The following is a 27,567-nucleotide window of genomic DNA, read 5'->3' on the forward strand; positions in this document are numbered from 1 at the left end:
TTTTTTGAATTATTATTTTAAGGAAATCAGTACATTATACCACAAACCTTGTGTTAACCAGAGAACTAATTTAGTCTTGTCTTAAACCAAAGCGTGTATTATTTTAAGAAGTGGAACTTCTGTTTGTTTTACGGAGAAAAAAAAGTAATAAAACATGAATAATTTTTTTTAAAAGGTAATTTTATAGTATTCTAAAGAGATGTTTTTAAAGCTGCCATTGTCCTCATCATCATCCCCTCTCATAGCCATGTGAGATATACAACTTAATCAATTCAAAAATTCCACCAATAAAGTATTCTGTAAATGTACAATTATGCACTAAACTCTTGAAAAGTAAGAATACTTTTATTATAATTATTCCACTTGAATCAACCCATTGGACATTGAGTTATACTGAACGTATATGAGCTCAGAACACAGTAGTGTAAGATAATAATAAGAACAATTAGACATTTAAGAGGTTGGTACCTTCACAAGTGAAGAAGCCATGGAGTACCAACTTTAGTTTCAAACTATGAAATAAACTACAGTTAGTATTCTTTTTAATTTGTTTGTGTAGTTCATTTGTTTGGCCTCTGGGTGGCAGTCACCTACAATGAGACTATTTATAGAGGATGTCTAATTGGGGCCAGGTGTGCTGCCTGTCACTCTTTTATTCTCGTACATTTCATTCTTGTACAGCTAATCTGTGCCCTAAATTGCTCCCCGGGGACAGCTAAAGTTTTTAAGAAAATTGAATCATCGCCTCATATATCATGGACTATTTTCTCTAGGTTTTTGTTTCTTAAGCACCTGTCAGTGTCGGGTCTACCAGTGTGTGAAGTATGTGACAAGCTTGAACCCCGTAGTACTCACTCCACCGCACCTATAATAACAGTCATACAGTTACAGAGCATCAACACGCCTCTCTATTTCATATTCTTTCAGGTTTCACATGCTTCATGACCTACAGAGAAACAGTAGGATTCTATGTGACTTAGACCAAACATTTAACACTTTGCAATATAGATTCATTGACTTGCTGTTTATATGCAAATCACAAGTAGGAGAAAACATGGAGATTATGTTTCCCTCCTTTGTTTATAAGATGCGTTTGAATGAATTGTGGATCGTTCCCTCAAGCGTCGTCTGCAGGATTTACTGGAAATAAACATTTAGAGTCGGTGCCCTCAAGCACTTGCTGATTTGGGAGAACATTGTCTGTTTTTACTGCACGCCCACAGGGAACGTTAGACCTGAAAACCTGCCAGGAAGGGTGGCTCTGGGTAAACATCTACCTCTGAAGATGTCTAATGATCACACTGGTAACAATGGAGCAACAACAGGAGGAAAACACTATGGAACGCTTGTCGTGGATGACTTCAGAGGACAGATTACATTGAGAGGTTAACTGCTGCTCAGCCCCTGAAGACGTTATTCATGGTGTTAACGCTAAATCCTGTGCTGAAGCAAAAATACTGCTTTAATGCTACAGCTTATTGGTCAAAGGCTATCTCTGTTAACTGCTGGCCTCAGAGCTAGTGGGGGAAGTTAAGATCGATAGCATTTAAAGCGTTTATAGCCTTAGAAGATCCTGAATCTTAAATCCTTTGGGTGGGTTTTAGACTCAATAAGCTGCTTGATACTTTCCTACTTTGGGGCGTTTAATTTCATGCTCTGAAATTCTCTTTTCATTCTGCTCCTGTCTTTTATTGTTTGACAATTTACAACCTAACCATCTGAGTCTGTCTGAGAAGGATCATACCATTTTATGGGCGTCACTAGAAATCCTGTTGGTGTAGCGCAGGACCTCCAGCTCCATATCAGTCTTAACCAGACGGCTGCAGACAGAAACAGAGTGAGTGAGCAGCTCTCATTCTGATCAATACAGTTTATCAAACGTGAAGCCAAAGAATGGAATGGAATTCTACTTTCACATTGAGCTACAGGAAGATATCAAGGCTTTTTTATACCCATCTTTCTAATATACACTGCTAATACAGTAACTGGTGTAGAGAACAAATGACGAGGAGACGGTCCTCCATTTTCCTCAGGAATATTCTAGATAAATGACACTCGTTGTTTCTTGATTCCAGTGGGAATCTACATATTCTTTGACTTCAAACTAAGCTGCACCTTGGTTGGCTTGATACAGCAATATTAAGGATTTCAGAACAGAACTAAATACACGACACAATGAATTGGTAACCAATAGCAACACTAATGGAAGTTAAAAACAGCCCATTATAAAGAGAGCCATGTGAGCAGAGCGGAGGGGGCAGACAGGTACAATCAGGTCTTTCTCCCCAGGAGGTGTGCCCTGAAAGCATTCCTCCTCATTTCAGAAAGTGTCAATTCATCTGGAGGGTGCATACTCTAATGCCAAGGACAGCCAGACGAGCACGAAGTCCATTACATCCGTGTGAACTGGCTTCTCGCTCTGCGAGGGGAAAAACAGGCAAAGCTCCCGTTTGTGATTGCAGACACACAATTACCTGCCTGGGCAGCTGTAATCACCACGGTTTGGGAGTTAAAAGTGGTGAAATCTGCAGAAATGTCTGGTTAATTAAGGTCGACATCACGGCCTTTATGCTCATCTTGAACAGGCATTTTGAATAATATTATGAAACATATTTTAATGACTTACCATTCCACAATGACTGGGTGTAAAAGAGTGTTGTTCACTTGGAAGCTGATAAAGAAAAGGAACAAGAAACCGACATTAAATTAAGCTTTGGTCTACGTTCTGTTTTTATTCCTCTAGGAGGCTCTGGGAATTTGCTGCTGGTCACTTCCTCTTCACCACGCTGTAAAACCACACATCACCACACTTCACCCATGATCTTATTAGCTGTGATCCTTTTCTTTTCTTTAAATAGCCTGAGTGCCCACGTCCTCCCCATCACCACCAGGATGTCCAAGGAGACTCAACCGAAATCAGCCACCTGCAGCCTTTACTCCTCCAGCACCACCACCAGCAGCACCAGCAGCACCAGCAGCACCAGCCAGGCTCTAAAGGGTGGCTTCTGGCCTACACTTAATGTTCTTCACATTGATGGAGTCTCAATCGGCATAACTTCAAAGGTTTTTATACATTTGCAGATCAAATGGAATTTTATTCTAGTATTGAAATAAGTACCCGGTTCAATACTTCTCTTGTAGAATAGATCAAATGTTCTCATGAATCTGATCTCAGGAGAACAAAGATAATGTTGCCATTAACAGATAACTAACAAGCAAAACCAAGATAGTTTGCTTAATTACATTGTATTACAATTAGAATAATCAGCATCAATCAGTATGCATGAGAATCTGTTGGATCCTTGGTTATAAAAGCAAAAATACCAATAACCTCCACAAACAAACTCTAATTATGTTCATGCAAAATGGTGCCCATTGAACATACCGACTAATTCCATCAAAGGAGGCTTCGCGGGAGATGCTCCCACTATCTGTATTCTGACCTCGCTGCAAGGAGACGGACAAAAAACACAAAACAAGTGAAATATCAACCAAGTGTATTCAAATCTAAAACATTCAAGTGGTTTATGTGGAGGCTGATGATCTATTCTGAAATGACTCGCAGACAAATTGCTGAACGATTACATGAATTCTCTCATTGCACTTTTTTAGCAGTTTATCAATATAATTATTAAGTTAAGTTGACAGTGTTTAAGATTCAGATTTTCAACAGCAGATATTTCGTGTGAAAACAGCTGGAACACAAACAAAATGAAACTCAGTATTTTTATTTTGGATATGATGAGGTGGCAGAGAACATCGGGGAAGATGAAGAGGAGGAAGGCAGACCTGACTCAGCCTTTTACAGACGACCATCTTTAACGTTGGCTCAGTAAAACGCTCCACACCACACTTGAAGAATTGGTCCATGATATTGAATCAAACCATCCATCACCAGCTGTAATCAGGTAGAAATGAGCGATGCATAGTTCGTACCAGTGTTAGGAGCACTGCTGGTCCCAGGTTGGACAGGACATCAGCGATCTGCAAGCAAGCAGACAGGGATTCATTAGAAGACTGAGAGGCAGTCGAGCAGCAGAGACAACAAGCACACATTTCCTTCTGCTCTCAGTGTGCAGAATAAAGGTCACTCCGGCAGACGCCCATGTGGCTACGTGGTCTCTCTGGTCCTCGGCAGCACACTGAATAACAAACCTCAAGCAACTTTATAACTCCTCTGCCAACAGCTAAATGTCAGAAAGCAGATCCCCGACTTGGTGCTCAGAGACACTGCTGATATTTGAGCTTTGTTATTATTATTAATAATTACCTGCAGAAAAAGGACCTCTAACACCTAATATCTAAATCAATCAGCAGCATTGGAATGACTGCTCTTTTGCTTAAATTTATTAAATTTCATTCTCAGTTAAAGTCTGATCCAATGAGTCGGTGATTAGCTGCAAGATTAACTTCAACCTGTAAAAGAGGTTGTTGCCTCGACCATTTAATCACTTAGAAGTCTGACTTTTTACACATTCAGTGTTAAATGCATTTCATGCATGAATAAGATGTCTTCATGTGTGCAGTAGTTGTAACCCTGAGAAGTAAAATCTATATGGACGTTCCTGTGTTTTTTATTTTTAGAATCATTAACGAGCTTCCCTGCAGCTGAGCAAGTAGGCGTGAGCAGGAAAACGTACAGACACTGTACTTAGATCTTTGTTCATATCGTCACACGCTAAAAAATATGGATATCAAGAAAACTCTGCAAACAGTAAATCATGAAGTTAAGCACCAGCCAGATACTTACTAGGGATGAAAACACATTATTCACTTTTTTTCTCCACAAACGGCTGCATTGAACAATCTAAAGGAGAACGGTCTGCATGTTTAGTAGGGGAGCGCTCATAGAAGTGTGTGTGCAACAACATCTTCCATGTGTGAGGGTTTGAAAAGTAGAAAACTGTTCAAATATTCATGATCTTGTTCCGATAAAAAAGAAATATTCTCTTTTAGGTCCTTCTGTAGGCAGCAGTACAACTGGATGATGAACACCAGCAACTGAGTTATTTGTCCGACTAGATGACAGTACAAGTTAAGAAAATGGTTTAATGGCTTCTTTTTTTTAAAGATAATATACAAGCTGTTATTTCTTCATGGAAGAATTGCTGTTGACTACAGTGACAATTAGCATATGTGACTAATTAGGAAATCTCACTCCTCAGGCAGGTGCCGAGATGTAAAACCACCTTTCACCAGCAGGGTGAGTCACCAAAAGGTCACGGTGTAAACATAGAAATGGATGTAAAATGGTAAATGTTCATTTCAAACACACATTTAAAGTGATTCATTTAAAGCTGTTTTAATAATAAGATTTTATTATTTTAGCTTTGTCAACATGGACATCTCCAAAATAGCCCTTCTGTTGTCAACTGTTCAACATGGCTCCCCAGGGAATCTGCAGTCAACACCAACGTACAGTCCATGACCGTTTCCCCAAACTCTCACTAAAGGCAACCATAGGGAGTCTGAACAGGAATGCTTCTTTAGATGAGATCAGAGAAAGAGAAAGAACCTGCAGGTTACATATTTGGAATTAGATCCAAACTAAAAGTCCCTCTGGAATTAGACATCTGTCATAGTTATTATTATGAATTATTAGTATGATGCTCCACACGTGTTAAAACACCTTCTACTGTACAAGGTGAACACTGGTGCTGCTGATGACTGCTGCCACCCATATCTTTGCCAGAAGGTTCAAATGAAAGAAGGAGGACGTTCACCTTTAAAAACAGTCTACGGAGGCACTAATGTCCTTTACTGTAACTTCATGGACGGTGACTGAACATCAAGGTTCAGTCGCTGCACAGAAAAGAAAGGTCACTACACTGTGAAGACCAGCAGCAACACAGGCAGACTCACCTCACAGGTGTAGTGCACCTCATCAACAGCATACTTCTGCTTGAAGTGCTCTTTGGGAAAGATCCTGCCAACAGATGCAAAAGACAACACTTAGAAACAGTTTAGTCAAAAAACACAAAAACTTAAACTCAATATGTATTTCAAGAAGTCAGTCTGTAAAACACAACAGACGAGTTATGTTACAGTTCTGGCCGACACAAGCAGAACTGAGTGTTAAATGGTTGTTAGTGTAATAATAACAGACGCTGATAGAAGTTTACACTGGGTGTAAAAGATGTGACTGTGTAGCACATGACTTTGTCAAGCCTGTCCTCAGGTTACAGCTGGCAGCCATGATGATGATGATGATTGCTGGCTATGTACACCGCTCTTTGAAGATTAGTGGGACTCACTCTCCCATCCAAGTAGCATAGCTTTCAGGCAGTTTGGGAACAAAAAGGATGGATTTCCCAGAGTCCACATCAATGGCTCCATAACAGTCCGGCTCGCTTACTCCAAAAGCCCAGTGGAAGAAAGACTCCTGCAGAATGGAAAGAAGCAGCCGGAGAATTAGTGAGGGAGATGAGAACAGTCAGCCAGAAGAGACGGTTACTTCCGGTCAAAAAATAACATCCTTAGACGTTCAGAGGTGAATACGGAGCTCAACGACAAAACAAACTGTCCATGTGCCCTGATTTGTGTTCACAACCAATTCACAAGCATAGATGGGATTATTGGATAGAAAATAGATCATGAACACAAGTGATTTGTCTGCGATTGGCTGGCCGATTTTGACAGAGTGAGGAGAGGAACGCTGCCGGGGAAGCAAAGGAACTAGACTTTACTTCAGGAAAAGCCTGGTGATGTTTTTGTGGCACCTGGATAGAATAACTTCAGGATTTTGACACAACAAACAGAGGAGACTGACACAGGACATATTGGAAGGACTTCAACTCATTGTTTGCCTCTGGATCACAGGTAGATGGATGGATGGATAAATAAATGCAAGCCCTCTCCCCACCTCAGCCTGGGTTTTGCACTAATCCCAGAACCAACTAAAGACCACTTGCCTGTCTGAAGAGGACGTCTGTGTCCGTGCAATACCTCTGCTTCTGCTCCCCTCCCTGCAGCACCACCACCGACTGCTGCACCACTCCGTCTTTGTCTCTCAGCCCATTGCACAGTCGTCGGCGGTTCTCTGCAAACAGAGCAGCAGACACCCTCAGGGTGTCATTACCCAGCCAGTAGACAGGTCTGAAAGGACAGGGAGACAGGACGTTTACTGGTTGGAGAGACTTACCGTCAACTGAAGGACTCTGGGTCAAGATTAGAATCACAAAGTCATAAATTGCACAAGGTCAAAATATCAGTTTTTCTAAATGTGATTTAACTATTATCTGACATTGGGTGTCTTCAGAAAGAGTTATAGACAGATAGACATCCTTGGTTATACATCCAACCGACTGTACCAGAGACACACAGAGCTCTTCTAATGAATAAGGACACTTTTTTAGGATTGCATCACTAAGACACTTATTAAAGTTTCTGCACTGAAAAAAACGATTTTGTGGTGTAGTAATATTTACTAGGTTAACTGTCACAATTTTTATTTTCTAATTGTAAGTATCAGTGAGAACTGGAATTATTCAAGTAAATCTATATATGTCATTCATGTAATAAATAAACAGTGTGGGAAGAGTAAGTTTTACTACATATTTTCACATAATATTCAAAGGTTTCATATCATTGCACATGAACTTAGAAATATCAAGTAAGTTTTAATAGTGTTTCATGTTATGAATCCGCACATGCGCCTTGTGACCATGCTCGCCTCCAGGACGCATGTGCGTCTTTGACCGCGAAAACACATGAAGACGGGGTGACTGCGGTCAGGATTAATGGCGGCAGGAGCGGCTAAATCACCTTGAAGGTAAGTCATTCTGGGTTTTCCTGCATATGAAAAGTTCAAATATAATATGATGATAATATAAAATGTAACATGACCCCACTTGCCATTACCATAGGCTACATGTTGTAGCGTAATTTTACTATGGTGACTAAACGCAACGTCCCTGTGGACTTTGGTGGTGCACCCCCGGGGTACAACAGTCGGACCTTGCTGTTCCGATAATATAGCCTAATACATCCATGTGCTGTTCCCTGAGTAAGTGCACGAGTTGTGAGCTCCACCATCGTTTTTGATAATTATCTTAAGTTTAAACCGAGTGGTTTGTTTTGTGTTTATGAAACGTGTAGCCTAGCTCCCGGACGGTCGAGCACGTTCTTGTAATGTGAAGTTGACGGTGGTTTTCATAACAATGTAGGATATAATGTGGTGGACATGTTTAGGGCTGCAACGAGTGGCATATTTAACTATCCGAAGGTTCGGGGTCACTACTCGAGTAGTACTGGAGTAAGTTACTCCTTTGTCGACTGGGGGCGGGGGGCACTTGTTAACCGTCGCATCCAGTGTTTGCCATTAGGCCTCGCCTGCCTCTCTCTCTCCCTCCAGCTGGCGTAACGTTAAACACAGGCACATGGATGGGTCGCGTAGCAACGGTAATTCTTCTGCCCCTCTGTGTGTGTGTGTGTGTGTGTGACGGTGTGTGTGTGTGTGTGTGACGGTGTGTGTGTGTGTGTGTGTGTGACGGTGTGTGTGACGGTGTGTGTGTGTGTGTGTGTGACGGTGTGTGTGACGGTGTGTGAGAGCACGGAGCGCGCCCCGACCACCGACACCGCTGCTTAGTCTGCCCCAGCCCAGGGCAGCTGTGGCTACAAACGTAGTTTACCATCACCGGTGTGAATGAATAATGGTTACTGTGCGCGCTTTGGATATCGGGTACGACCGAAAAGCGCTATATAAATGTAATCTACTGTCCGACCGAGAGAGAGAGACAGATACCCCTTTTCCACCAACGCGAACCATAGTTCAAGAGCCGGGCCGGTGCCGTGCTGGTTCGCAGTTGGTTCAACTTGCGAACCGTCCGAGAACCTGTTTGCGTTTCCACCGGCTAGAGAGCCCAGAGAACCACGTCATTACGTCACTGTATACGTCTGAGGTTTCCCCGCAGCGCTAATTTCAAGCATAGCAGACATGTCTCTTTAGAAAAAGTGTTTATTTTGGTAAATAATACAATAACAATAAAATACACAAAACACTAAAATCACAACATGTTTTAAAGTGTAGAACAGTGTGTGATCAATAGATCGGAGTGTTTGATGTTTAGTCATCTGCAGGTTGGACCTCCGTTCAATATCGCCGATGTCCGACAGCTCTACAAACACAAACCAGAGAACAGCGGTTTAATCACAAACGTGTCCACGACGCTGTAAACACAGATGTTAAGTCACGTTGGTAGTTGGTAACGTTTAGTGAGCCAACGGCAGTCAGAAAGTGGCATGCTAACGTTGTTATTAGCAATATCACGCTAGCTGGCTAGCTAGCCGGTCAGCTTAGTGGTTAGAGTGCAAGCCATTTACCCATGTAAACATATATGCAGACGACACCGGTTCAAATCCCGCCTGGAGGTCCTTTGCTGCATGTCACGTCCCCATCTCTCTCACATGCTTCCTCTCTGTCCACTGCTAAATAAAAACTTCTCTACGCTGGAAGAATATCTTAAATCTTTTTTAGAAAAAAGTCATACAAAAGCATGTCGAAAATTCACGAAAAAGTCAGTCAAAATAAATTCTTGAAATATTCATAAAAAATATTAAAAAGTCATAAAAATCGCTCATATCACTTGTCGCGTCAAGTCTGAGCGTAGTGAGTCCACAGGTGGCCTAGTGGTTAGAGTGCAAGCCATTTACCCATGTAAACATATATGCAGACGACACCGGTTCAAATCCCGCCTGGAGGTCCTTTGCTGCATGTCACGTCCCCATCTCACTCACATGATTCCTCTCTGTCCACTTCTAAATAAAAACTTCTCTACGCTGGAAGAATATCTTAAATCTTTTTTAGAAAAAAGTCATACAAAAGCATGTCGAAAATTCACGAAAAAGTCAGTCAAAATAAATTCTTGAAATATTCATAAAAAATATTAAAAAGTCATAAAAATCGCTCATATCGCTTGTCGCGTCAAGTCTGAGTGTAGTGAGTCCAAAACAAGCATAAAAAGACATGGTCAAATTTTTCGTGGGAAAAAAAAAGTCATACTATAGCATGTCGAAAAAAAAGTGAAAAATCGACAAAATTCATAAAATGTTGTAAAAATTATTTAAAAGCCGTAACATATGCTTGTGTATCGCGTGTCAATCAAAGTCTGGGTGAAGTGAGTCCAAATAAGCCATAAAAAGGGTTGTTCACGGCTGGCAGGTGGCCTAGTGGTTAGAGTGCAAGCCATTTACCCATGTCTTCATATATGCAGACGACACCGGTTCAAATCCCGCCTGGAGGTCCTTTGCTGCATGTCACGTCCCCTTCTCTCTCACATGCTTCCTCTCTGTCCACTGCTAAATAAAAACTTCTCTACGCTGGAAGAATATCTTAAATCTTTTTTAGAAAAAAGTCATATAAAAGCATGTCGAAAATTCACGAAAAAGTCAGTCAAAATAAATTCTTGAAATATTCATAAAAAATATTAAAAAGTCATAAAAATCGCTCATATCGCTTGTCGCGTCAAGTCTGAGCGTAGTGAGTCCACAGGTGGCCTAGTGGTTAGAGTGCAAGCCATTTACCCATGTAAACATATATGCAGACGACACCGGTTCAAATCCCGCCTGGAGGTCCTTTGCTGCATGTCACGTCCCCATCTCTCTCACATGCTTCCTCTCTGTCCACTGCTAAATAAAAACTTCTCTACGCTGGAAGAATATCTTAAATCTTTTTTAGAAAAAAGTCATACAAAAGCATGTCGAAAATTCACGAAAAAGTCAGTCAAAATAAATTCTTGAAATATTCATAAAAAATATTAAAAAGTCATAAAAATCGCTCATATCGCTTGTCGCGTCAAGTCTGAGTGTAGTGAGTCCAAAACAAGCATAAAAAGACATGGTCAAATTTTTCGTGGGAAAAAAAAAGTCATACTATAGCATGTCGAAAAAAAAGTGAAAAATCGACAAAATTCATAAAATGTTGTAAAAATTATTTAAAAGCCGTAACATATGCTTGTGTATCGCGTGTCAATCAAAGTCTGGGTGAAGTGAGTCCAAATAAGCCATAAAAAGGGTTGTTCATGGCTGGCAGGTGGCCTAGTGGTTAGAGTGCAAGCCATTTACCCATGTCTTCATATATGCAGACGACACCGGTTCAAATCCCGCCTGGAGGTCCTTTGCTGCATGTCACGTCCCCTTCTCTCTCACATGCTTCCTCTCTGTCCACTGCTAAATAAAAACTTCTCTACGCTGGAAGAATATCTTAAATCTTTTTTAGAAAAAAGTCATACAAAAGCATGTCGAAAATTCACGAAAAAGTCAGTCAAAATAAATTCTTGAAATATTCATAAAAAATATTAAAAAGTCATAAAAATCGCTCATATCGCTTGTCGCGTCAAGTCTGAGTGTAGTGAGTCCAAAACAAGCATAAAAAGACATGGTCAAATTTTTCGTGGGAAAAAAAAAGTCATAGCATGTCGAAAAAAAAGTGAAAAATCGACAAAATTCATAAAATGTTGTAAAAATGATTTAAAAGCCGTAACATATGCTTGTGTATCGCGTGTCAATCAAAGTCTGGGTGAAGTGAGTCCAAATAAGCCATAAAAAGGGTTGTTCATGGCTGGCAGGTGGCCTAGTGGTTACAGTGCAAGCCATTTACCCATGTAAACATATATGCAGACGACACCGGTTCAAATCCCGCCTGGAGGTCCTTTGCTGCATGTCACGTCCCCTTCTCTCTCACATGCTACCTCTCTGTCCACTGCTAAATAAAAACTTCTCTACGCTGGAAGAATATCTTAAATCTTTTTTAGAAAAAAGTCATACAAAAGCATGTCGAAAATTCACGAAAAAGTCAGTCAAAATAAATTCTTGAAATATTCATAAAAAATATTAAAAAGTCATAAAAATCGCTCATATCGCTTGTCGCGTCAAGTCTGAGCGTAGTGAGTCCACAGGTGGCCTAGTGGTTAGAGTGCAAGCCATTTACCCATGTAAACATATATGCAGACGACACCGGTTCAAATCCCGCCTGGAGGTCCTTTGCTGCATGTCACGTCCCCATCTCTCTCACATGCTTCCTCTCTGTCCACTGCTAAATAAAAACTTCTCTACGCTGGAAGAATATCTTAAATCTTTTTTAGAAAAAAGTCATACAAAAGCATGTCGAAAATTCACGAAAAAGTCAGTCAAAATAAATTCTTGAAATATTCATAAAAAATATTAAAAAGTCATAAAAATCGCTCATATCGCTTGTCGCGTCAAGTCTGAGTGTAGTGAGTCCAAAACAAGCATAAAAAGACATGGTCAAATTTTTCGTGGGAAAAAAAAAGTCATACTATAGCATGTCGAAAAAAAAGTGAAAAATCGACAAAATTCATAAAATGTTGTAAAAAGGATTTAAAAGCCGTAACATATGCTTGTGTATCGCGTGTCAATCAAAGTCTGGGTGAAGTGAGTCCAAATAAGCCATAAAAAGGGTTGTTCATGGCTGGCAGGTGGCCTACCTGAGGAAGCAAAGCCACTAGTTGCTGCTGTTACGAACGTAATCACTAGCTTGGTAAACTAAACAGAAATGTGTCGTTAGTTTGCAACGAGGTTAAACATTTTAAAAGTGAAACTTACCGGGAACAGTAACGTTAGTAAAACTGCGCAGCGGCGTATTTTCCCCCGTTGCCTCGAGCGTTAACCCCGCCCCCAGCCCCTAACGTAAGCCGGGCCCAGTTCCAGCCCAGCAAGGAGTTGGGGCCGCTCGGGAACCAGTTTTCCAGGCCGAGAGCCGGCTCTTTGTCTGTGGAAACAGGAAGAACTGGTTCGCGATTGGGCACCGGCTCCGAACCGGCCCTCAAAATGCCTCGGTGGAAAAGGAGAGCGAGCGAGCCCCGGTCTGACGGTGCGTTCAAAGACACTCCGTCACAGTGTGTGTGTGCGCACCTATCTCTCTCGTGCCCATGGAGCTATAGACTGACAAATAGGCCTATATAAACACACGCCTGGCCTCACCAGTCTTTAAAAGCTATTGGTGCAGTGAGTGTGGTTGTTGTGGCCTCATAGTGTGACAATAAGTGTGCATATTATATTCAGAACGACATGGGTTTGACAATGGTACAGTTTATTTTGGTTACATGATTCTGTAGTTTTAATGTAGTATTCTGTAGTTTTAATGTCTTATCTTGTCTATGTTTTTTTGTCCTTCAGCCCAAACCACCGACTTTCTGCTGTTGACACAGTGCCCTCTCAAGCAGCAACTACAGCAAGCAGTGTCACAAGCAACGTCATCTGGCTATTCAGGTTAAAAAAAAAAAAAAAGTAAAATATAATTTTAAAAAATGTGTAGTGCTTTGCACTTAATAAGTTGAAAGAGAACATATACTATTCCAAATTAAAATGAAGCAGAATATGTTTTAAATTTTGAAGTTATGTGCTGCGCAGCATAAAATGTAATGGATACAAAAGTTGAAAGGACAATCTAATGTTGTATATATTCTAGTGATATTAATATAGCCCAATAAATGCTGCTTCTCCATTGTCCTTGGTATTCAAGTAACTTTGAGTATGATGCATTAATCATTTGATTTCTTTGTATTTTACAGCCTCCACCGGGAAAGTTCTTCTGCCGCAGTATTTGATTTGAACGGCTAATGTAAGGTAAATCTAAAACCCTCGGTACCTATCATTATTAGTTTTAAGTTGACTTTTATACTGATATGAAAATCTAGTTCTAATCAGGTTTGATTTATTTCTGTGTGTATTTTCCAGATTCCAATCATTTAAATCAGAAATTAAGCTCTACTATGCACCTGAACATGGATCCACATATATTTTACAGGGTATCAGCAGAGAGGCAGCTCAAGAGGACCAGGCTGAGCAAGTCCTGAGGATCTGTGTCTACCACACAGGAGAAGAAGATGAAGGTGCATCCGACGCTGATGTGTCGATTGTGGTTGAAGGGACTGAGGTACTTGACAACTGTGGAAGTGTTGCAAAGGCCTGTCTCCTGCTGATGGGCATTGTTTATGCCATGAACTTGAGTTACCCACCAAAAATGAAGTACACTTTTGAAGTGTTCCAGAAGCTTCTTCTAGAGCTTGATGTCCTTAAGCTGTCCCCAAAGATCCTGTCTCTGCGAAACAAGCTTATAGCTTGAGTGCACATGTTTGACCCAAGAGTTGTCCTTTCAAAGAGGGAACCAAAAGAAAAAAACGGCACATTTGTTCATGTGTCTATGTTCTCGTTTTAATGATGTTATTTTTATTTCAACTTGTTGCACTTTATGAATGTGTGCTGTCTTCGGGTCGAGGAAGAAGGGGAGGAATAGAGCAAAGGAAGGAAGGGAAGTTAGATCAGCATTTTCAAGGTAAACCAGAGGTTCTCAACTGTTGGATTGTGGGGCCATTTCCAAAGGGTCACAGATGTGAGTGTTGTATTGTTTACAAACCTTTTAAAACATGTTTTATTGAAAAATAAATGTGTTGAATTAACAGCTGCCTCATTTTTAAAGTCATTGTTTCAATACACAAAAACATTAAGAACAAATTTAGGCAATTTAAACTGCAGAAAATATGTAAAATGCTGTGTAAATGTTACTTACATATAGTCCATAAATAAAACTTAAAAAGGTATTTAAAATTACCTTGAAAGGCCATTGATTTTTAGGTGAGATTTTTCAGTTTGCAGCAGTCAGAGTCTGAGTAAAACTTACAAAGAAGGAGAGAGTAAAATTCAATGTCCATATTAATAATAATCAGTAAATTACCTGAGGTTTGCTAGTAAAAGTAACTTGTATCCTGCAAGTAAGGTTTACTTGATGATCGTCCTTTTAGAATTTACTTACAATTTCTAAGTGCAAAAACTTTCCTAGGTTTTCCTAAGTAAATAACACTCCAAATTTTTTTCAGTGTGGGGTTGAAGTTACATGTGGTTGATGTTTGTTCGGTCCTCTGGCAGATCACCTTGTGACTGCTGACTGCTGACAACTTCATTCTTATTACAGCAGATACTTGTGTGGTTTTATCTAACAATCACAGGAAGTCTGCCTGGGTTTTGTGGATCACAAGAACATTGGCCTTGTTCTGTTGAGATCAGCAGCGGTCATAATTGCAAAAGAGTTGACACACGGAAAATAAACTGTGGCAATGAACCTTTATGATACGTACACACTTTCTTCAGCAAGATCATCTTCACAAATGAAAAACACTTTTATGATTTTTGAAGCGTGAATGCAATAGCCAGAAGTAAAACGGCCCCTTTTCCCTCAAAGTTTGAGTGACACACATTCCCATTCCCCCAGTACTGATCATCAATAATAGAAAGTGAAGAAGCGAGAGCGGTCACTGTGCCTACTGGGTAACATAAAATGTATTTCAAATATGAAACAATATGTTCTTTATGAACATTGATTCCAAAACAGATGCTGTGTGCATCGATTCTTAGAAATAAGCACACTTTTGAAATAAAAATGACACTAATACACCTCTAAGTTTTATTGGTGCATTTCCTGGCAGTTTTAAGATGATCCGTGTAAACCCATTTGTTGTAATGCCGCCTTTGTCCTCTAGAGGGATGACTCAGCTCAGAGGCATCATCCTCGTGATCCTCTACGTAGAACCGGACCAATTTAAGAACCACACAAGGACAGGATGCCGTAAAGTGTACAAATAATTAGTAATTTTCTTTATTTCAGAAGATCTCAAGAACACTACAACCGTTGAACACTAGAAATGTAGAATAAGGCAAATATAGTTTTTAGTTGCAGTCATACATTGAATACCAAAGAATGCTAATTCATTTCCATGCTTTTTTGATTGTTTGGGGGATAATAAAGAATCACGCCATCATGCTGGCACATTTCTTTTAGAGAACGTACTAATTGCTAGTCATCCTGAACTTGTGAACATTGATACATATACAGTACTGGATCAGAGGTAACTTTATAGTGCATGGAGGGGAAATGATCATGTATAATAGAAAAACAGTAGAGGGGGTACTGTGTGTAGGTTGGATGAAACGGAAAAAAAGAGGTGATATGGTTCATAAATAATACATTTACTATAAATGTAAACCTCAAATATGCTATACCAGATCAATAGTTGAAAATGCAGATCAGGATTCATCTTTATTATCAAATATTAATGTTATGTCTAATTCAAGGTATTTATGATTGATTGATTTATCAGGAAACGTACAATTGTGGAATGATCATCTCCCACAGAATATATTTATATGCGTTTTGTTTCACCTCTCCAGAAATCCGTGCGGATCCATCTGCTTCTGCCATCCAGCCGGCTGTGGAATGCCTACATTCAGTTCACAGGCTGGGATTGGTGGAAAAGCAGCAAAGATTTTATCCCCACAGCCAAGGGGCCACTGGTGGCCGATAAACCAGTGACCTCTCTGGGGAGCCACTCGAATAAATAAAGAGGGCCTTTTTTCTCTTCAGTTACTGCAGGGACTGTCTGAGATCTCGTAGAAAAGACCTTTACCATTCATTCTGTCTTACATACATATATACATACATATTACATAGGCTGCCTTCACACCCATGTCTGTGTGGAAAAGAAGCTGCTGTGTGCAAACGACACTTTGCTTGTGAATCCTGGCTGCATAGATGGCACACGGCCGGCACCGCGGAGGGTTTGATGTACTTTGTTTCTTCGGGGAAAACAAGTGTCGATTTGTCGCCGTCTTCAGTTTGACGAGGTTACATATCTTTGGTCAACAAAGTGGGTGTTAAATAGTTGATTATAGGTGAGACTGCATCGACTTGATATGACATCATGTCATATATCTAACCAGTCAAGTGTGAAGAACCATATCAGAACATATACTTTCTGGATATAGTCCACCTTAAACAGTTTCCAGGTGCTCTCCTCTTCATATGTAATCCACAACAGCTGCAAACCGCCTTGAAACAGATTCTTTATATCAAATTCGGCGGTTAAAATCCGTAGTTTGTTTTTTGTCGGCTCCTCGGTTGTGCTCCTGTTCTCTGCCACCCCTCCAGGGCTCTGTTAATCCAGTGAGTGGATTCCTGTCCTCCACTATTCTTAGGTATTCCTTTCAGCTGTCTCCAAACGAACCAACAGAAATGTTCCTTCTTCAGTTTCCTTCCCTTGGCAGTCAAAACAAGTGTCCATTTAAGCCAAGGTCCAGCTGGTCCACCCCCCCCCCTGGCTGACCCAGGAACCTGCAGCTGGTCTTCAGACTGGCCCGACATGGAGCTCCATGGGGGACCCTGGTAGAGAGTGCTAGCTGCGGCCCCGATAGATGGACTGTCTGTGGGCCACTCGAGAACACGAAGCACAGCACGTCGTCTTGTAGTAGTCGTACACGCAGAGGCGTGCCTGGACCACCACGTTGCAGTTGTAGTATTTGTCTCTGCAGTTCTCATCTGGAAGAAAAAGAAGGGCTGATCTTATATTTCTAAGTTCCAGTATTTAACCAAGAGTCAGAACACATGACGATAGACCCTGGGTAAAGGTTTGCAGGTTGGATTGGAGAGTTTATAGCTCCCAAGGCAGCTCCAACCTCTACTGTTGACTACAGTTTGGGGTTTGACGCCTTGCTCAATGTGCAATTTCCACCTCGAGCATGGCACACTCATCTACTCCTCATGCCAAGAGTTCCCTAGCTGAACATCAGAGTCTTAATAATGGCCCTCATGTTCCTCAGGATGCTAAAATCATTAGGAAAAGTCAGTAATATTCCAGATAGCATGCTGGGAGACGACAGACCTATGCTCGGTAAGCAGGGCTCTGGGTTGCAGTCCTCCTTCTGTGCTGGTCTCAGCTGCTGGTCACAGCCCTCGCTGGACAGGGCGTCGTCAGACAGGCAGCGCACCTCCCGCACACGGAAACCTCCCTCACACGTCTTTGAACACTGGAAGGACAGGGGTCAGTATGAGCAGCGCAGGTTAATACAACTGTGGTCTACTGCTACATTCCTAATGTCGCAATCTGGACCTTTAAAGGCCTGGAAACATAAGCAAACGAAGGATACATTTTTAAATATTTCCCTGGGATTGTAGCATCATTCACGAGAGGATGATGGGGGTTATATCCTGTTCTGACAGATTAAAAGGCTGTATTGTAATACTCTTATGTATCTAAATAGTATGTTATGTGATTTCTTCAACGTAGTAAGAGTAGTAGGGTGTAGATGTATCTAAAAAGGTTTGGTATGTGACTCACAGCACTCCAGTCAGTGTGGTACCACTTTGCTCCGCAGGCCTTGAGGTTGCAGCTCTGCTGGCCGAGCGGCCGGTCCAGGGAGGAGCACTCGTACGGCGGCATGGCGTTGAATCCTTCGTCTGACTTCAACAGACACACCACTGACCTCTGCTGGCTGCCTGCGCCACACTCTGCAGAGCACTGGGTCACGGAGATCACGCGGATTCAATTACGCAAGAATTGAGACAGGAAAAAAATAAATGAGCCAACGTCAAATCCCACATCTTTAGCTAATCTAGACAAGCGCCCCTCCGACATCCTCATACCTGGCTCCAGGGGCCTGTGAACCACTCGATGCGGTTCTCACAGAGGCCCTGGTTGCAGACCTGAGAGTTGGCGGGCCGCTCGTTGCCGCACCCCTCCAGAGGAAGGCTGCTGATGTGGTTGGTCAAGCAGAGGACTCCCCGGGTCCGTACACCCATCCCACACTCAGCTGAGCACTGTGGAGGAAAAACTCGTTTTACACTTCGTGCCTGACTAGCAAAGACGTTTTTTTCCCCTTTCATGAACTTGTAACCATTTTAAAACATCAGCAGGTTTTGCAATATACAGTACACATACTAGTAAATGTGAATAAGATTCACTTGTGCGTGCCTTTGAACAATCCATAACCATCCATCCATTTCCCCTCACGTTCCTCTTCATATCCCTCCAGCCTGAAGTGGAGTAGATTAAATCATTGTATTTCATTTCCCCTCTTGCTATCCCATTGTATTCCCATAATGCCGTGCAGTTAAGTGACTGTTCTCTGCTTCTTTTAAGATTACTTCTGTCTTCCCTGCAGTGACCTGCAGGTCATGTCGTCTCCCAGTCTGCACTGGTCTCCTGTCTACCGCCACGGTCTTTCTTTTGAGCTGAAAAGATGAAAAACCTTTGTTTTATCCTTTGTATTATCTTTTAACTCAGTCTTATGGTCTGTTTTAAATTTTTTTAAAGGCTATCTTCTCTCTCTTATTGACTCTTATTTTATGAATTCTTGAGATTTAAATAAGCATCTGTGAGGAGATATTCACTGAATTTGACATAAGGTGTTGGAATAGAATCGCTGACTACCCCTTTAAAAGATCAACATATCTGGATATCAAAACAGCTGCTGGATGCATGAAGATGGATCTAATGACTACCACTGTTATTAGAAGATAATGAATGTAATTATGTCTCCCATCGACTGTAAAACCTACCCTCTTGCCCCACTCGGTGTAGAACCAGCTCTTGGCACAGGCTCCCATGTCACAGTTCTCCACGTCGACGGGCCGCAGATTCATGTTGCACTCCTCATCGGGAACGAAGTCGCCAACATTGCTGACGCAGCGAACCTCCCGTGACCTTTGACCCAGCCCACATGGCACCGAACACTAAAGAGACACAGGCCACGTGGTTAACACTTTACACCGCTGGAGAGATGGACTGCTCTTCATCTTTATTTAGTGCACCAGTATTTATGAGAATTACTGCAGAGAACATAGAGGAAATAGATTGTAGTCCAATCACCTGCCCATCATCTCAGTGGCTGAATGTTATCAAATATAGTCTAGATTTTGGGAGATACATGTATGAGCTGTGAAGGTGACAGTAAAGTTAAGCTTAACACTAAGCACTATAAACATCCTGAAAGGAGAAGAAGATTCCTGGAGGTTCATCAATATGAGCGACCACATTATTATATTGCTTTCACATTTCATACATTGTTATCATAAGAATATGAATCACAGTGGTTTCAGTTTAGTGTAGCAGTGGTTGTGGTTTGATGGGGATTATCTGCCACAATATTTCTTGACCCGGCGTCGTCACGGTGAAGGTTTCCAGGAAACCAGCTGACCAAACCCTGACTCCAGCTTCATGTTTAACATCAGATGCTAAACATGAAAAAAAATTCCCCAAATCTCATTCCTTAAAATATAAGTTGATACAAGTGGAAAAGAAAAAACCCTGAAAGAATACCCAGAGCTTTCTGTTGAAGCTTTTTGTTTTGTAAGCTGTAGATAATTGATGTCGTACACTAACTGCAGACAGGTGTAATTCAAACTTCAAGTTCCAGTCATTTTTTGTCATATGCACAACAAATAGAGAGAAGCAGTCGTTGCAAGGAAGACCTTAGATGCCAGGCTTCCGACTGAATATGTATAAAATGAAAATCTGGCATGAAAAACATGAGAAACTTAAACATAAAATGGTAAGAAATTAAAATATCATATCACATAAAATAGTATTTGCAAAATGGAGTGTAAACAGGGATGAGGGGAATGTGCATGTGTAGTGAGAAGTACCAAATAAATGTGAACAGGTGTAAAAGGATAAGTAAGTACACATTGCGGTTCACATTGGGACTGACGGCTGCCACTCACAGGGGTCCACTCAGAGCGTGTCTGCCACTCACTGCAGATCTTCAGCTGGCAGGTGCTGGTGATTTCGGGCTGCTCCAAGTGTCGACAGCGGCTCGTGTGGACGTTGAGGGTGCGGTTGGCGTAGATCTGTCGACACAGGACCTGTCGGTGTTGCATGCCCAGGCCGCAGGTCTTACTGCATTCTGACCACTCTCCGATATCCCAACTGCTCAGGTGAAAGAGCGTCACGTTAGGAGGATACATGTATGTATGTTCACAACATTTATTTAGTAGATGAATTCGTATGAAGACATATAACCACCGATTAGAATGAGGCTGTAAAAGGTTCCATCTGAGAATCTTGTATTTCTCCGTTTACAATTTTGTGTTATGGTGGGTTGAGAAGGCTAGAAAACTATCTTTTTCAAGGAGGAGCAGGTTTCAAGGAGTATGACATCAGTAGGCTTTAAGCTGTAAGTGATGCAAGTTACTAGTGAACATATTAACCCATCAAATCCTTTGAAAGGTCTCCTTAAGGAGTCATATGAAGAGGATATTGGACCGGGGAACGTAGGACCCTGACAGCATAGAACCCTGGGAATAGAGACAGATAGACTCCCTGTTCAATGAGCAGCGAGGGAAATAAAAAGCGTGGTCTCTTACAAGGCGGGGCAGGGCTGCAGGTTGCAGGCCTCCTCCTGTGGACTCGGTCTGCTGCTGCTGTCACACAGAGCATCCGACACCTGGCCTTGGTTCAGCCGGGAGACACAGTGAAAGATGGAGAATCTGGATCCTAAAATTCACACAAAGCAGTTATTTCATTTAAAGCACTGTATTCTCCATCTGAAGTAGAAGAAAACAAACTGCATGGGTTCTATGCACACAGAAATAAACGACAACTAAAAATATAAATAGTTGGACTGACCTTTACCACAGGAAGCGCTACACTCTGTAGCACCAGCCAGTTTCCAATTATACTCTCTGTCCCGTCTGGGTGGCTGTACAACGGGAACCTGGTTGTCAGGGAGACGAGGATGGTCCCACCCCCCACCTGCCGGACTGAGGTTTTCTTGTCTGTTCACAGCATTCCCTAGGATATACAGTAGACATACAGGTTACAGCACACTAAGAAATATAACAATAGATTTAAGTTACTGTCGTGAATGGATGGGTAAAGTGAAAAATTACATTATCGAGTTTTCTGCAGTTTATTTTCTTAATTTTTTTGCCTATTAAAGGTATAAAACGTGTACGAGGGCATACAAGCTGGGTCTCCTTTACCTTCTGGTCTGTGGTTTGGTTGCTGAGGGATGACTGGTTTCTCAGAGGGGACGACGTACTCATAGTGAACACCAGGGTTTGGCTGCTGGAAGATCATCTGAGGCAAAGTAGATGAGACTCAGCAACGATCATAAAACAATCATCTTCAATATTTTAAGAGACAGATCATAGATTCTCAGGTCAAGCTCAGTGTGTCACTAAGTATCTGGAGGTCGATTTGCTGCTCACATAAACGTCCAGGATCTCATTGGTGGGGCCTTCAGCGAGAAAGGACTCCCCAGCCGTGCTCCTGATTTCGTTTGGCCGTCGGTAGGTGAACATGGTCCCGCCTCCCTCATACTTCCCTGGTCGGTCAATAGCCCAGTTTCCATTAATGATGGCTCGGCCCGATCGGCTTCGGAGAGCTGTTGAAGAAACCACACGATCATCACTGACTGAGCACAAACGAAAAGGAAAATACAGCCACGACCGCTTCCATATAATTATTGTTTGATGTAAAACCATTCAGGCATAATGAGAACTGTAGTTAAAAAAAAAAAAAAAAGAAACTTTCTCCACCCAAAAAAGTAATTATAGCTAATGGAATAAATGCCCTCACATGTGCTGTAAAAAAAAAAAGTCCTTTATAAACCTGACAATCTCGTAACAAAATCTCAGAAAATATTTTCCAAAGATTTCATGGATTAAGTACTAGAGGCCATTAGAAAAGCATTAGAGGTGTAACATTAGACAGGCTTGTAAAAGAGTGTTTGGACAACTAAAAGAGATGCAGGACAGAAGAGGCTTATTGGGGGAAAGTATCCGACGTGGTGAGGGTACGGCGGGTGGCTCCTGCTTGATTACTGCCCTTCTCTCATATTCTTGTCTGCATTTTCAAACTTGATATTCCATCTTGGGGGGGGGGGGGGGGGGGGGGGGAATGCTGCTGGCCGGAGTTTTCTGCTGACCTCGTCAATTTAAATGAAAAACATTTTCAGATGTTTGTTTCATCCACAGGGACGTTTCTTATATTGTTAGAGTGTAAGAAGTCATATTTCGTGTCGTCCAGTATTATGAGTAAAGTATATGTGTGTGAATATAGCAGAAGGCGCATATAAATATAAGTGTGTATGTGTGGCTGTATTTATATATATCTCTGTGGGGCAGCTCAAATGAAAGAAATCACAGCGTACTTGTTGGCATCCAAGTAGTTGGGATTTAAAAGGTTGCCACTGAATCCATCCTCGGAGTGTTTCTCGTCCTTTTTTCCGTTTACGGAGTGGTGGAATTCCTCACCTTAATTCAAAAAGACGGTGAGGCTCGAGGGGGAAAGATCCTCTAATGAAAGCGTGTTTATGCGCCTTTCCTCGAGGGAAGCGGCCGTAGAGGAGGATCAGGGTCGTTTTCCTTCCAAACCTCCTGCTGAGTTGAGGCATGGCTCTCATTAAACAATGTCTGACATTCCTACAGTCACTTCTGAAAATAACACCCGAGCGGGTCCCACTGTTGCACCTCTCTAAAGACGGCAATTATGCGTGTAGAGGTTTCGCTCGGAGGTTCAATTAAAAGGGTGCTGGTGTCGTCATACGCAGGTGATGAACTCTGGAAACTGAAAACTCTCTATTTGCCAAGAGGACACTAGTTCTCCGCTTCATCATTTAAAAAAAATAAAATGAAACTCTGAACTAGAACAACTGCTGTTCTCAATCCAAGCTGTTTTAAACCAGGTTCTGACTGCTGTATCGATGTGGTGAGTGCGTTTTTTTCCCCCACCTAGGTAGTTTCTGCTCTTCACCATTTCCGTGATGTTGATCTTGGTGGCTCCCTCTGGGATCTCCACTATCTTGTGGTAGCCGATCTTGGTCAAACTGTGTTTAAACACTCCAGATATCAGCCTGCAGGTCGTGTTGTCACCTCCGCACACGCCGCACTTGTCCATCACCTTTCCTGATCCCAGATAGTCATCGCAGCCTAGACTCTGTGAGAAAGCGGAAAAGAGGCTTAAATGATGAAGTGTAGAGTGACAAACAGCTGAGATATTTAAGCACTAGTGCGCAGTTCAAGATAAACAGGGTGTGAGTGCAATACAGAAACTATACTTGGTCAAAGAAAAATAGCTAATTAGGCGTTAAAGACTATAATTACAAAGCTAAACCAAGTTGCCCTGCAATCTTGCTACTTCCAGAAGGCATCATTTTGGCGTGACCGTCTTTGAACGGATGCCAGATTTTCCCTTCCTACATCTCCAGGGTGTAAGTTTTCTGTGTCACATCGGTGTTGATATATTACAGGAAACTTGGGCACAGTAAAAATAGAACACTTAACATCAGCAGTCCATAAATGTCCTCAAACCAGCAGTAAAAGCAACTCGCTGTGCAAACAGGTGTTGCAGCAGCCAGAACTGGTCCCAGTGAGCTACTGTGCACGCAAACACACTGAGCTGTGGTTTATGTGGTGCCGGGGTAAGTCCCACACAGATCACACTCGTCCATAAGGGAACCAACAGAGTGCGGGTAGTGGGGACACATAATCATACAAAGGCTTCCTGGGATTGGAAAGCAGCCAACTTCCAGGCCTTCTAGTCAGTTTGCAGATCTCGCATGGCTTCCATGTGTATTCCCAGATTGAAGTCGACATATTCCTCATGCTGCATCTTGACATGCAATCATGTCACTCTCAGAGCCACGCGAATGTCGGCTCCTAGCATCCGTAGCAGAAAACATGTTAAATATGGACACTTCCAAACCAAACTCTAAAGATCAATGGTATGAACACATTTACAGGAAGTGGATAACTTGTAGCAAAGTGTGGTCCTTTCAGTGGGTTTAGCTGTAATAGAGCTAAGACAGATGGATGGAAGGATATAGAGGGCAGGGAGGTGGAGAGATAAAGTAAAGGGATGAAAAGCAGCACAGAGGGAGGTATGGCAGGAGAGATGGAGGGGGAAATGGTGGTCAGGAGTGGGCTGTGGCTGTTGGGGTGAACTCAAGAGGAGAGTCTGGACCTCCTTCATCCGTAGCAGCTCGCTGCGTTCTGGGCCAGAAAACCTACCTGCTCCAAAACAAACACGAGGTGCCTCCTTCCACACAGGAAGTAAGTGACGAGAGAAGGAACAGCAAACTAAGAGAGCAGTGGAAAAATTAAATAAAACTGCCAAACGCTTCTGTGGTCAGTGTGGAATGATGGTGCAGTACAGCATGGGGCTGAATAAAGCCAGGATAAAAATCACTAAACATAATACAATAACATTCAGAGGGAAACTGCTGCGTTTCATGAGCTCACTTTATGGGTCGGTGAATATAAAGCAACTCGGAATAGAGGAATACATAATGCATGGGAGAATACATTTTGGGGCATTTAAACAAGCTACAAGCAGTCCACCGTGGAAAACAAATAAAAGTGCAGTCAAGCAGGACTCTTGGTGACAAACCTACCAATGAATATCTCCTTCACGTCTCGGCTTTCACCATAAATCCCTTCAAACTAAAACAACACAATAATAGCAGCTAGGCAGCCTTTGCCTGAAAAAGGGGAAAAAATGTCCTTCTCATAAAACAGATGCTGACACGGTGAAAGGTTATCTGGGGCCATAAACATACTGGTGTGGGAGTGGAGAATAACAGGGAGAATGTCATGAATCCAATTTATTGAGCCCAAATCTGAATAGTCAATGTGATATCATATGACTGTGGATTTTAAAATACACACAGGGTTTTCGTTCTCGTTCCGTGGGAAGGGCCAAAAGGTTTTAACACCTGCACCGCAGAAAGCATTAGAAAGTAAAGGAACGACTTGATATCTAGTAAGTCAGACAGTTGCACCATTAAAATCACTAAACTGTCAAGTCGAACCCCGCACACAAACGCTCACATCCAAATCTGTCCCTGAATAATCCCCCAAATTGTCACATGGGCCCTCCAGGCTATCTCTTGCAAATGTGACCTTCACTGTGAACCCGTCAAAATAAGGCGTCGCTGGTGTCAGGACAAATGAACGCAGCCACGACCCGATGAAAGCCTGGCCGTCTCATCCCAGAGGAACCCAAACAGAAACCTTATGGCTGATGAACGAAGGAGGCAGCTTTGGAGTCCCGGTCTAGTTACTTCACTCGGAGACCACCTTAACGCCCCCCCCCCCCCCCACACCGTCTCTCTGTGGGTGGCTCGTGCCATCTGTTTGAGAGAAATCGCCACGTTTTTCAGTGGAATTACTGCAGGATTTTTCCAAAAAGTTGCCAAAGCCCACCTTCATCTGGAAACGGTTACACGTGTCAGGACGGTAGAGTCGACTCCCAGTCACCTCGCGAACACTGAAAACAACATCATCTCAAAGTAAATCCTGATGGTATTGTCGCTCAGGATGGAGCCGGGTTCAACTCAAAATATTGCAGAGTTTTTGTAACAAAGTGAACTCGCACACACTGAAGATTTCTCCTTCATCCAGAAAACACATGACAGTTAGAATTAGACACAGACGTCCTGAGAGGCCAGGTTTTGTCTTCACTAGTTTACCGCTTCAGGCCGATGGAGCAACGATGGCAACACTTCCACTCACTCTGCTGCTTGAATGTTGGAATACTGAAAACAAACTGAGGCGGAGACTGTAAACCTCGGGGTCACGGTGGTCGGCGTTATGCTTATTAGCCGCCAAGTGAACTGTGAGTTGTAGGGTGAATGTTCACACATGCAACATGTGTGTTGGGTCCTTAAACGAATACAAAACAAGCAATTTCTACTAATTTCTGGGATCATGTGAATTTGACGACCTTGGAGTATTTCGCTTAACCTCTTAAACCCAAGGCTCTCTTTCACTTCCTGTATATTGGGGCTTATGGAATAGCCGGTACATATCTCAGGAAATGTAATTTTCAGGACAGATTTGGCTACTCACAAGCTTTTAAAGTAACAAATTGTAATTTAAAGCAGGATTGAATTATTTTTGGCCTTTTGGAAACAAGATATGAACACAACATTGATACTGGCAAACAGTTGACTATCCACACAAACAATAGAAAGTGAGCAATATCAGTATTCAGTATGCAACCATACAAACGTAAATGCGATACTCGCTCTCCTTTAAGCTTTGTTTTGGTCTCCACCGACTCCTTGAGGAAGCTTCTAAACGCTCCGCTATGTTCATCAGATATTTTCTAACTTTTATAACAGCTGCTGGAAACGAGGTTGATGCGATAAATGAGTAAAAGTCAACCAAAACAATAAAGTCGTCAGCTGCTAAATCAAATCAAGCCTAATGAGACCAAAACGCTCGATAGAAATTGCGGAATCGTTGATCCTTATCTCACTATGAGCAACAATATAATATAATATGACCAGTTGATAAAATAAAATATTGATTAGTGCAGCTTTAAGGGGTTTAAACTGACAATAAATGTGTTGTTTCAGACAACAAGGTCTGACTAACACCTCTAAACAATTTCTTCAAACTACATCTTACACTTCCTTAGTAATTAAAGTCATTAAATAGGGAGTGTAACTGTAAAAATGGCAAATATCAGACATTTGTCTCATTCCTGAACACTAAACAAGCACACAGTCACGCTATCCGGTTGCACAGGCACTGCATTTCTTCCCGACAGCTCTGGCGTAATGTTGAGGTTGTCATGCAATAATAGTGCTTTTATCCATGTGGGAGGCCTGGTTCGGCGCCAAACTAGGAATGCAAATATGAAATGAACCCTACTGCTCAGAATGATACCAAGCTTAAATTAACAGCAGAGGTGGAGGCTTTAAAATCCTCTCCACTGTGGTGAATCCAGTTTGACATGGTGCAACAATCAGGCTCTATTGGTGCTGAATGTC

The 27,567-nt window shown here is 42.0% G+C and overlaps 2 protein-coding genes across 3 annotated transcripts in view; both read right to left on the reverse strand.

The window, feature by feature from the left end:
* Nucleotides 1–904: 904 nt before the first annotated feature.
* Nucleotides 905–7,780, reverse strand: LOC311010877 (xaa-Pro dipeptidase-like; the record flags this gene model as incomplete). The annotated part of the gene is made up of 9 exons (XM_084005520.1): nt 905–946; nt 1,745–1,820; nt 2,627–2,671; nt 3,386–3,447; nt 3,937–3,984; nt 5,863–5,926; nt 6,255–6,382; nt 6,912–7,095; nt 7,650–7,780. The coding sequence occupies 9 exons, from the start codon at nt 7,778–7,780 to the stop codon at nt 914–916; spliced, it is 771 nt and encodes a 256-aa protein (XP_083861646.1). The 3' UTR covers nt 905–913.
* A 7,812-nt stretch (nt 7,781–15,592) lies between these two features.
* thsd4 (thrombospondin type 1 domain containing 4) overlaps nt 15,593–27,567 on the reverse strand; it is a 31,349-nt gene continuing 19,374 nt past the window's right edge. For both annotated transcript variants that reach the window (XM_084008270.1, XM_084008271.1), the window contains 11 exons: nt 23,522–23,726; nt 21,998–22,173; nt 21,770–21,866; nt 21,414–21,578; nt 21,152–21,281; nt 20,510–20,714; nt 19,346–19,519; nt 18,431–18,604; nt 18,126–18,305; nt 17,670–17,814; nt 15,593–17,326 (listed from right to left, as the gene is read on the reverse strand). In XM_084008270.1, the coding sequence (XP_083864396.1) occupies nt 17,184–17,326; nt 17,670–17,814; nt 18,126–18,305; nt 18,431–18,604; nt 19,346–19,519; nt 20,510–20,714; nt 21,152–21,281; nt 21,414–21,578; nt 21,770–21,866; nt 21,998–22,173; nt 23,522–23,726 (1,794 nt within the window). In that variant the 3' untranslated portion in view covers nt 15,593–17,183. The remainder of the gene's footprint in view (nt 17,327–17,669; nt 17,815–18,125; nt 18,306–18,430; nt 18,605–19,345; nt 19,520–20,509; nt 20,715–21,151; nt 21,282–21,413; nt 21,579–21,769; nt 21,867–21,997; nt 22,174–23,521; nt 23,727–27,567) is intronic.

Source organism: Eutrigla gurnardus, assembly GCF_963514095.1.
Source record: "Eutrigla gurnardus genome assembly, chromosome: 1".
NCBI lineage: Eukaryota > Metazoa > Chordata > Actinopteri > Perciformes > Triglidae > Eutrigla > Eutrigla gurnardus.